Source organism: Gymnoscopelus microlampas, assembly GCF_963454915.1.
Source record: "Gymnoscopelus microlampas genome assembly, chromosome: 6".
NCBI classification, from domain to species: Eukaryota; Metazoa; Chordata; class Actinopteri; order Myctophiformes; family Myctophidae; genus Gymnoscopelus; species Gymnoscopelus microlampas.
Genome location: NC_139943.1, coordinates 46,155,578 through 46,167,516, shown reverse-complemented (window position 1 = coordinate 46,167,516; position 11,939 = coordinate 46,155,578). Strand labels below are relative to the sequence as shown.

Below are 11,939 nucleotides of genomic sequence, written 5' to 3'. Positions count from 1 at the left end.
TGCAACATGCAACTCCTTGCAACTGCTTGCAACCATTATCCCAAATGGTAGTTGCAAGTAGTTGCATTGGAGTGAACTGGCCTTTAAACGTTTTTGTTGCAAGGAGTTGCATTGGTGTGGACTGGCCTTAATACTGTATAGCTCTTTTAAAATAACGTGATAAAAAATATTGGACACAGTATGTTTAAAACAAAGAAAAGTTCAAGGTAGTACAAGTTAAATGTTCATTCATAAAAAAAGATTAAGCAAGAGTGGTATAAAGTTTCAGTGCTACATAAGGCAATTTTAATGTGATTGCTAACATCATTTGTCACTTTAGAAACGTACACAAAACACACAATTGGACACAGTTTCCTTCCTCTGGCGATACTAAAGAGCAGCAGTCAGACTGATAAAATGTGAGTTTGAGGCAGGTTTAAGGCAATATGTGTTTCATATTATAAAAAATAAATTCTGTGTCCACCTAGCCATGTAAAAAACTGTGAATTTCCTTTTGGACAAAAGAAATTCCAGGACCACCCTGCTGACCTCAAACATAAATATGAAAAGATTAAGTTATAATATCAAAATATTCATACAATTAATTGTTAAAAGACACAATTCTGTTACAAAACGTAAATTACAGTATACAGTTCAGAGTGGTTACATTTAAAATACTGCTGTTTCTGACTTATGTAAAGAACACAAGATAATACAGTACTGCATCACTGCATACTATAGGTAGGTTAAGTGTAGTTAAATATGCACATTTGCATACGTGTGTGTGTGTGTGTGTGTGTGTGTGTGTGTGTGTGTGTGTGTGTGTGTGTGTGTGTGTGTGTGTGTGCACGTGTGCGTGTGCGTGTGCGTGTGTGTGTGCGCATGCCCAAACATGTGTTTTATGAGGTGCTGCCATGGATAATCTTGGGACACTTCTCTGGGGGTATGCAGTAGTAGTTGTGTAAAACTAGGCCGGCAGGACATTGGCAGCCTGGTACACAAGGCTTGAAGCAGTGACTCTCTATCACTCCTAGTGGTACATCAACGTTAAAGCAGGTGACTGGACAGGGAGGTCCGCACTCATCGAACACAAATCCCCTCTCAGCTGGACAGCCCACCGCTGTGGAGAGACAAAGATAAAGTTTGTTAAAATAAACAACACTTTTGGTAGTTAATTTAAAGGGAAACTTAGCCAATGTTCAACCTAAATCACGTTGTTCTGATGTGAAGAGATCAATAATATAGAGTGGGAAAATGTTGAAATGTTGACTTGAATGACGTTGTTTAACATTACTCAAGGTATGGAATGTATGCCTGGCACTTCCTTTAAATGATGGCAACTGATAAGGAACTAAGAGCAACAGCAGTGCAGCTTTAAAGCAGCTGAACTGCTCACCACAGCAGTAGTTGTCAACCTGTGGGCTGGGACCCCCAGGGTGGTCCCCACATGATTTTGGGGGGATGACAATGAAGTGACAATTAAAAGAAAAGAAAGAAAGAAAGAAAAGAAAAAAGACCATTACTGCATCAAAAGTAATCAACAAACTATGGTATAAAAACTGGCCAAATTGTCCAATGATATAAGAAAGAGGTGAACATTTTGGAAATATTTCTGTGGAACCGAGTCAAACTAAATGTAATGTCTCAACTCCTACATGCCAAGTGCTTGTCAGGTTGGGGGGTCCCCAGTTCAAATATGATTATTTTGGGGGGCCCCCAGTTCAAATATGTTTCACGGCCTGAAAGGTTGAGGACACAGTATACAGACAGGCATGTATACTGTACTTACCACACAGTGACGGACTCCTCCACTGCAGTACGACTCCAGCCTCTCTGCACTGACCAGCATAGGCCTCCAGTGTGTCACAGAGACACTCATCAGTATTGGCTCCACAGGCACACTGATCATACACACATGCACCGTACCAGGGTTCAGGAGGCACCACGCGGTGGCAGGCCTTGAATACGGAAGACTTCAGCACCTTGCAGCGGCTGTTGGCCCCCTTTCTGGCCTGGTAGCCTGCGTCCTTACAGGGGTCAACATCCTCGCCAGGGTGACAGTCGGAGAGGGAGTGGCTGCCATTGGTCACCTACAAAGACGGCCGAGATGCGGACGGTAACGATCACATGCATCCGATTCAAAAAACACGCGAGCATGATTATTGCTTTACCACATTCATCCTGGAGTCCCTATTTTGGGCACTTCATTGTCGCCGTAGTTTTTATAAAATCTTCCTATATTAAAATTGGTCTACGGGAGGACGGGAATAACGGGAATAGCCAATCTACAAGCTCACAACAATCAGCAATCAGCTATTTTCGCTATTCCACATATGACGTACTGTATATAGAGCTTAAAGAGGAATACCACTCATTTTCAACATTGAACTATGTCTTTAATACCAACCCGGATGTTAATACACCTTAGAGCTGTTGTGTGGAAATAAGAAAAAAGTCCCCCCCCCTTCTATGTTGCCTAGAACTGGAGAATTGATTGAGGTCATGTGATCAGTGACATACGCACAGTGTACTTATGGCTCCGCCCTCTAGGCTGCTGCATTCACTAGAATGGGGAATCTGACTTCCAGCTGAAACAGTGCGTCTTGAATATAAAGTTAAGACTTATTAGAGCATTTTCAGCCAATTGATCTCTATTATTTATCTACAAGTACTATGTCTGGTGAAATGTGATATATAACCATAATGCCATTATAAACTATTACAAGTCGCACTGTTTCAGCTGGAAGTAAGATTCCCCATTCTAGTGAATGCAGCAGCCTAGAGGGCGGAGCCAAAATTACACTGTATGTCACTGATCACATGACCTCAATCAATTCTCCAGTTCTAGGTAACATAGAGTGGGGGGGGGACTTTTTCTTATTTCCACACAACAGCTCTAATGTGTATTAAAGACATAGTTCAATGTTGAAAATGAGTGGTATTCCCCTTTAAGTGGTTCATTTATATTCTGTTGTATGATCGTGTCGCTTGGGGTCGGCTGCTGTGAAGAACTTGGCTCACCTTGCATTGTTAGCTTGTACAACAAAGTATACATCAGGCTTAATAAAACAAGACCGTCTCTTCCATCCCTTTCTTACCCTCCAGCTGTTGCCGAAGGCAGCCTCTGACAGGCTGATCTTTCCGCTGGGCATCCGCTGGTCGTCCTGTTGGTAGTTATTGAAGTTTCCACACAGGCCACATGTGTGGCTCTTATAGGAGCCTGGGACGCTCACCTCTAGGTGGGAACAGCCATTCCACAACACCTAGAGGGTAAACATAAAAATAGGGCAAAGGAAACGGTGTATTCAACTATATTACTGATATAGTACATACTACAAATATAAAAACAAACTACAACAGCATAAAGAAAGAAAATGAACCCATTAAGACCTGAAGCCGATTCTACAAATGTCTTCTAAATCCCAACAGTTTTCTGAAAAACGCATGTTTCTATATCAGTGGTGCTCAGACCCCCAAAATGATGTATTTGGCCGCCGACCCCCATTGCAAAATATTTTGTTCCAGGGACCCCCCCAGAAGCAAAGATTTGAATTAAAAATGTTCACTTTAAAATAATTCAAAGATTTGCACACATTTTCACGATTTTTCAAAAATAGCAGATCTACAAGCTCGTAGCACCTAGCACGGCTCTCGTGCTGCGCTACGAGCTTGTATATCTGCTATTTTTGAATAGCCAAAGTGTAAAATAATGCTTTTTAGCTCAAACCAAAAAGTGGCACAGATTCGTTCCAGGTCTTAATGGGTTAAAAAGATCACATTTAATTGATCCCCCAAATGGATAAAGGTAATGTGGCGCAAGCTTGTTCTCTGACATATGAAAGAGCTCTGTCACCTTGAGTCCAATGTTGGTGTTGAGCAGGATGATGTTGGCTTGACGTTCCACATAGATGTACGGTTCTTTGAGGAAGGGAAGGGTCACCACCTCATCATTGACCTGGCAACATTTGAAAGTACTTGATTGGCTCTGCACTACAATACACCACAATTACACCATGGTTCTTCAACCCTGGTCCTGCTGGCGGGGGAACACAGCACTGCTGGTTTGCCATCCTACCAGGAGGTTAACTTAAACCATATATCATACTACCGCTTGAACTGATCCTGGTTTTTGCTGAATGTTTGCCCCAGAATACAGACGCTAGGATTCATGTGGTTAATTGTATTGACCTTTATCATTCTAACTGTATAAACATTGACCTGTACTGACATGATACTGACATGACACTGACAATGATACTGACCATGATACTGACCATGATACTGTCCATGATACTGACCACGATACTGACCACAATACTGGCATGATGCTGACCATGATACTGTCCATGATACTGACCATGATACTGTCCATGATACTGACCATGATACTGACCATGATGCTGACCATGATGCTGACCATGATACTGTCCATGATACTGACCATGATACTGTCCATGATACTGACCATGATGCTGACCATGATGCTGACCATGATACTGTCCATGATACTGACCATGATGCTGACCATGATACTGACCATGATACTGTCCATGATACTGACCATGATACTGACCACAATACTGGCATGATGCTGACCATGATACTGTCCATGATACTGACCAAAGTAACCATGATACCGCTTTTGTCATTATCATGTCGGTATCAAGGATCAGTGTTGAAGAACCCTGATGTAGATATTTGCAGCACAGTTACTGTACAATCACCAACCTTGACGACCCAGTCCTGGAGAAGCTGCACCGCAACGTCTCCTATAAATACAGTCACCTCTTTAGTCCAGGACACTCCTTTACGTCCACGATTATCATTGGTGACATGAATACTACACAGACAGAGAGATTCTTTAAGTTAGTCAGAGAGCATCCAAACAGAAATCTACTGGGTCTTCCAGAATTATTTTATCAACACCCATCTTTCTTTCTTTGTTCAATAGCTTTCTGTATTGTAATATGTTATGCTTAACACCAGTCTTTCGGGAACTTCACCAGACCCATAGATATGATATGAAACCACATTGTCAGGCACTCGGTGCCGCACTATGAGCTTGTAGATCTGCTATTTTTGAATAGCCCAAGAAATCTTATGTGACACAGATGTGTTCCAGGTCTAATACAGTATATATCAACTAACATTGCCATCAGCAGTTGACACCAGCAATCATGGTTGAGAAATAGGGGTTAAATGTTATATATATATATATATATATATATATATATATATATATATATATATATATATATATATATATATATATATATGTTAATGTTAATGTTAATAAGAATATCCTGTGTGCCCTGAGATAACTGGTGTCTTCAAAGATTATTGCTGAACAAATGATTGGTCCAATTCACATTTGGTACGGTGTCACAAGGCCCATGATTGCAAGTGCCACCCCTGGTACAAACATAGATAACCATGGTAGTAGATTTCTTGTTTTAAGATATGATGTGCTCTACACATCTTTTTGCATAAAGGTGCTTCCAGCCAATGGTTAAATTCCAAAAGTAAACTAAATGGATAATGATGAACACTAACTTGATTGCAGTCTCTATGGTTCATTTTATAATTGTGGTGTACCTGAAGTCGCCTCCCTTACAGTCCTGAGCTAGGACGTATGTACACGCCCCCTGGAAGTGCAGCATACGACCATCAAAGGTGCGGTAGTGAGGGTCTCCGAATACGATGCAGGTGGCCGGACGTGGCAGGCAGTGAGGACAACACACGCCTGGGATTACTGCCGGCATCTCATCCTGGTGAGCATATACAAGCACATGTACTTGTACTGTAGGTGGGTGAGTGAGTGTGTGTGGGTTGTTTGTGTGTGTGTGTGTGTGTGTGTGTGTGTGTGTGTGTGTGTGTGTGTGTGTGTGTGTGTGTGTGTGTGTGTGTGTGTGCAGTCGTGTCACAATGTGTGTGTGTGTGTGTGTGTGTGTGTGTGTGTGTGTGTGTGTGTGTGTGTGTGTGTGTGTGTGTGTGTGCAGTCGTGTCACAATTTCGGTATGACATAAGTGTCTAATCGCAATTATTTGAGATCATCACAATTATTTTTGCCTAATTTTCAAACATAAATAATAGCAGAATTAGCAGATCTACAAGCCCACTGTGCAAACTTGTGTTTGCAAAGCTTAAAAGCCAAAGAGAAATGTAATATTTATTCATATGTTCCACAGTTCAATGCCAAAAACACAATTAAATTCGTTAGTCGCAATTATTAAAGTGAGAATTCATCGTCAAGTAAAACTTGGTAATCATGACTGTGTGTGTGTGTGTGTGTGTGTGTGTGTGTGTGTGTGTGTGTGTGTGTGTGTGTGTGTGTGTGTGTGTGTGTGTGTGTGTGTGTGTGTGTGTGTGTGTGTGTGTGCGTGCGCGCGCGCGTGCGTGCGTGTGCGTGTGTGTGCGTGTGTGTGCGTGTGTGCCTGTATACTGACTGTAGCGCACGTGAGAGGAGGGCAGCGTTCACTGTGGCAGTGAACGTCTCCAGACACACAGGAGCAGCTGGTGCACTCATCCACCTCCCACTGCTCATTGGACTGGTACACTGTGCCCTGGTATGTGCACGACACTGAGTCTGCAACACACACACACACACACACACACACACACACACACACACACACACACACACACACCATGGTTGGGTACACATTATATTTTGCCCCCAACTAGCTACCTAAGCGCGCAGCAAGCCTCCTGGATAATGTGGTTTACAACTTGTATTTTCAACTTTATTTTGCTTTTCAACACATACCATAACAACAATAACTAGAAAAAGTGCTCCTCGGAGCACAGGTCTCCGCCAGGTCATGTAGGTTATTGTGAAAAGGGTGGCATTTCTTCTTAGGCCTTTCAATCGGACACTGCATTCATGATTTGAGGCATTTTCCAAAAATGTGTTTTGCTAAATTAGACCTGCTGGTGGCGCTATAACAGGCCAATGTGAATGTGAAAAGGGTGGAATTTCTTCCTCGGCCTAGTGGGAATCTGCATGCAAAATCTCACGGAAATTGCACACTGCGTTCATGTTTTGAGGCATTTTATTCAAAACAGACCAATCCTGCAAACTTTGGAAGCCACTGTTAGCCAAATAGGATAGAATATCAAATATTCGGACAGATCCATCAGAATCACATGACTATGGAGATACAGTGTACCAATTTGCGTGTTTTTTGGACAGAATCTGAACGAATAATCTCCAAAAATGTATTTTACATAATTCGGCCTCCTGGTGGCGCTGTAAAAAGCAGATGTGAAAAATGCAGTGCAGATGTTTTTCCTTGGCCTCTAGGGAGTGTGCATGCAAAGTTTCACGCAGATCGGTGTAGTTATAGTCTTCAGACCACTACACCATCTCTCAGCCACTCACATCATGTCTCTTCATACTGTTAAAGTGTTATTTCGTGTTAGCGTTCAGTTAGAAAAGTTGAAATACTCCCGCATTTAAAGCTTCATTATGTAACTTTCCTGCTCGACCATGCATTTGTCTTCGAAATGCTCTTGAGTTGTTCTTTTGTAGTTTAGCTGCAAAACTTCACAATGGAAACACTCTGCTGAATGATTGAGTATTACTGCACTATTACTCAGTCAATGACTTGTAGTTTTTTAATGTTAATTTGAAATTTTCAAGGCCAAAATACAAAAAAGCAAGTGAAAACTATAAAGAGACATGTGAAAGGATGGCTGAGAGATGGGGTAGTGGTCTGTAGGTTGGACTCTCAGCACAGAGGTTCCATGTTCAAGTCCCAGTTGTCCCATACTTCAAAGTTGTAGTACTTTGACATTTTCAAGGCCAAAAAGAAAGTCAAATCCACAAAGAGACATGTGAAGGGAGTGGCTGAGAAATGGGGTAGTGGTCTAAAGGTAGGACTCTCAGCCCAGAGGTTCCTTGTTCAAAGCCCAGTTGTCCCATACTTCAAAGTTGTAGTACTTTGACATTTTCAAGGCCAAAATACAAAAAAGCTTAGTTTAAGGGTCTGATTTGTTGAAAATAGCTGATCAACAAGCTTGTAGATCAGCCATTTTCAAATATGTATAATATATAATAATTTCATAATGTATAATAATTTCAAATATGTGTTTATCTGTAGATGGCAGTCGTTATCTGTAGCTAGCTGCACGGTTTAACTGCTTTAGTAAATCTGAGACACCTTGGACCATGTCATTCACTCATCTCTCCATCGCAGGTCATTTCTCTCAGGAGAACCTGTTCCCCTGTCGTCAGCCTCCAGCACAGAGGTAAGCCCAGGCAAGGATAACTTTTATTACTGTGTGTAAAAGTGACAGATCATGCTCATTGTCTGATGTGACTTTACTGTTGAAATGTAAGTCAGTGTGAATGCTAATGTGCACTTCATTATCATCATCAATGTATGATTATTTGTCTAATTGTTTGTTTTTAATGTCACCTTTTCTTCAATGAAGCACTGCCAACTACATCACATGGCCTGTTCCTTGGAGGAGTTGATGCAAAAAGGAGTTTAGCTTGTTAGTATATAGTATATAGTATAAGACAGGGGTCTTCAACAGGGGGTCCGGGACCCCTAGGGGGTCCTCAGAGTTACTACAGGGGGTCCGCCAAATCTTTGTGTGATATGATTTTTTTACCTTAACCACTTGAACCCTAGCATCCCTTTTCTGAGGTGAACTTTAGCCAAAAATAGCAGATCTACAAACTCACATTGTGAACTTGTAGATCGGATATTTTTGGCAAAAGATAGGTGTAGAGGGAAAAAAGAGCAGACCAAGTAAACAATAAAGTTTAATCTGAAACACAATTTTATACAATATGTAGAGGGGGTCCCTGCTTCATCTCTGTCTCAGCTAAGGGGTCCTTGGCCTGAAAAGGTTGAAGACCCCTGGTATAAGAAATCAACTGTGTCATAAAAAATGAAGTCATACAATACTTTAGTTTAAACAAAATGCCATACAGTCCTGTTGTTAAAAAAAAAAGAAAGCTATTCAATGCCATAATACTTTGTTCTTGTCAGCCTAAATTGTTTACATCACAGCTATCTATTTTTATATTTAATTCTTGTGACAATCCTGGGAGTTGTCAGGGTAACTGGTTGTCATGGTTGTCATGGTTACTAACCATGTGTCATGTGTTTCAGAATGATTGGAGGGCGGAGTGTGTCATCAGTGGAGATCTGGCCCACCTGGATTGTCCTCTATAAAATAGGTGGCTGGACTTCATTCTTGTTCTCTCTCTCACCATGAAGCTCACTGAAAGCACTCCAGCCTTTTGGATTTTGGTTGTTAAAGGACAAGACCACTTTGGTAGAGGTTTGGGTTGTGTAGTTAGTTACCTTGCCATGAAGTAACTCCAAAGGTGAACAAGAAATCTAAAATAATTGCGCCATTGAATAGAAATTGATCATTCAAAATTTGCCTACATTGTACGGTAAAACAGCTCTCAAAGTCACGCTTTTAGCACATAAACGAACACAAAGTGACTCAGTCAATATAGAACATCACCAAACCCAGTACTGTTTTTGTTTTTTTTAAATAAAAATGTTAACTTCCTGCTGATTTTTACTATTTGAAGATCCGAATCCTGGTCTGCGGATCCAGTCCGGGTTTTCTTAATAAAAATGGCAAAATCAACAGGATGTTAGCCTTATTTCAAAAACAAACGGTACTGGGTTTGGTAATGTTCTATATTGTCTGAATCAACTTTATTTGCGTTCGTTTGTGCTAAAAGTGAATTTGAGAGCTGTTTCAGCATACAATGTAATTCAATGAGCATATTTTTAATTATCAATGGAGCAGTTATTTTAGATTTCTTGCCCACCTTTGGAGATGCATCATAGCAAGGTAACTACACAACCCAAATGTCTACCAAGTGGTCTTTCCCTTTAAGCACTGTTAACCGCCCCAGTATCCGTATTGTGGGATAGCTTTAGCAGAAAATAGCCGATTGACAAGCTCACTACGATGCGTTGTGAGCTTGTCGATCGGCTATTCTCAGCCAAAGCTTTCCCCACAATAACACAAAACAGAAAATACACTAGTATTGAGCCCTGAGGGACACCGGTTACCCATATGGGGTTAAGTTAATTTTAATAAAAATCATTTAAACTTTGTTTGTTTGTGTGAGTTTCCTCATTTTGTTACAAACTCAGCTGTTTGCCACACTCTTGGTTGGTTGTTGCAATAAATACATTACATTTAAGTGGTTGGATTCTATTTATGTAATTCGTTATCCCTGAGTATCCCACTAGAATACCTCAAAACGAAGTATGGAGCTCGGTCTATAATTGATCATTGATTTGATTGATATGCTGCATGCCATGAGTGCAAAGTGGTATTTTCTTAAACTTAATTCAGCTAATCAAAGAGGATCTGTGGTCATAATACTTTACAGAAATATTTTTTAATGTCCAGTCCAAAGTGAGAACAATGTAGCCTACATGATTTAACACCAAAACTTCTATAGTTTTGATCATCTGAAACTAAGGAGTTTATAAATGACAAAAAGGGTATGAATTTGTATGACATTATGAAACATCTCTCTGTTTGCTTTCAATGAAGGTGTAAATCTGGGTTCAGACTCAGAGTAAACGTTTTCTAACAGATGGTTTTAAACAACCTAAATCTCAGTTGTGTCATAATGAACCCTTTCCCTTATCATCAGAGGGTGTATCTAGTAGATTCAGTCATTCTGTCAGGGGTAGAGGTGTTTTCTGTAGATTTTCATATTTTGAGCCGTCACCTCTTGCTTTAACTTTAAATATAACGTCAAAATCCTAATTAATATGAAAGGCCTAGTGGTGCAAGTGAAAAGCATAGGCTTCGCAAGCGAGTGGTTGTGGGTTTGAATCTTGGTCAGGGAAGATCTCAATTTTCAGTCTTTTTAAGGCGAGAAGCATGGATGTAGCCCGCCTCCCTCCTCACGCCCTCTTTTAGCTCCGGTAGGAGAGGGAGGAGCATGGAGGGAGCCCACCTCCAGGGGGAGGAGCTTAAGAATCCGGGAGGAGAGGGAGGAGCATGGAGGGAACCCACCCCCAGGGGGAGGAGCTTAATAAATTTACATATTATGCAAAGTTTTTTTTTTTTATATAGTTTTGTTATTTTATGAGCCCTGTTTTTTCACAGTAATTTGATTGAGGTATTTAGTTTTTTTTTGTTGTTTCATGTTTTTTTTCCCATCACCAGTTTGTATTGACCACAGTTTCATTTTAGTTGTTTTACCCTTTCAGTTTTTATTTAGTTGTTTGAGTTGTTTTGAGTGAGCTTTGAACCAGGAACCCTGGGTTTATGAACCACGTATTTATCTTTTAAGCCACGCTGGCATGGAAGCTACAATTGGGAACGTCATACTTAACCCACCAACCACCATATAGAATTTAGAATTTTGGACAGTGAAAATGTTCTTCAGGAGCTTTGAACCCCAAACCTTCTGCTTTCAGACCCTGTACTTATCTCTTGAGCCACACAGATATGGACAATATGAATGAAAACGTAATAGTTAAACCACCTTTTAGAATTTAGATGGACAGTGAAAATGTTCTTCAGGAGCTTTGAACCCCAAATCTTCTGCTTTCAGACCCTGTACTTATCTCTTGAGCCACACAGATACGGACAATACGAATGAAAACGTAATAGTTAAACCACCTTTTAGAATTTAGATGGACAGTGAAAATGTGCTTCAGGAGTTTGGAACCTTAAACCTTCGGTTTACAAACCGCAGAGTTCACTCTTGAGCCGTGGTGGCTGATATCAGATATATATCAGAATACTGATATATTATTGATTTCAGCTGCTACAATTCCAAACATGCAAACGCCGCTTTAATTACTTCAGTCTATATTAGTAGCTTGATGACTAGGATTAAAATTCTATTGTCTTTTTATGTCCAATGTATTTGTATTTAAGTTAACATAAGTATAACCAAATGCATTTAAAATTAAATAGAAATGTTACTTTTCAGGATCCCAATTAAAAAA

General features: G+C 40.5%; 1 protein-coding gene across 1 annotated transcript in view; it reads right to left on the bottom strand.

The window, feature by feature from the left end:
• Positions 1-257: 257 nt before the first annotated feature.
• Positions 258-11,939, bottom strand: part of kcp (kielin cysteine rich BMP regulator) — a 53,174-nt gene continuing 41,492 nt past the window's right edge. Inside the window, exons 40-46 of the mRNA XM_084060432.1 lie at positions 6,426-6,565; positions 5,575-5,747; positions 4,708-4,819; positions 3,833-3,934; positions 3,078-3,242; positions 1,769-2,069; positions 258-1,099 (exon numbers count right to left, since the gene is read on the bottom strand). Coding sequence (XP_083916558.1) covers positions 879-1,099; positions 1,769-2,069; positions 3,078-3,242; positions 3,833-3,934; positions 4,708-4,819; positions 5,575-5,747; positions 6,426-6,565 — 1,214 coding nt within the window. The 3' untranslated portion in view covers positions 258-878. The remainder of the gene's footprint in view (positions 1,100-1,768; positions 2,070-3,077; positions 3,243-3,832; positions 3,935-4,707; positions 4,820-5,574; positions 5,748-6,425; positions 6,566-11,939) is intronic.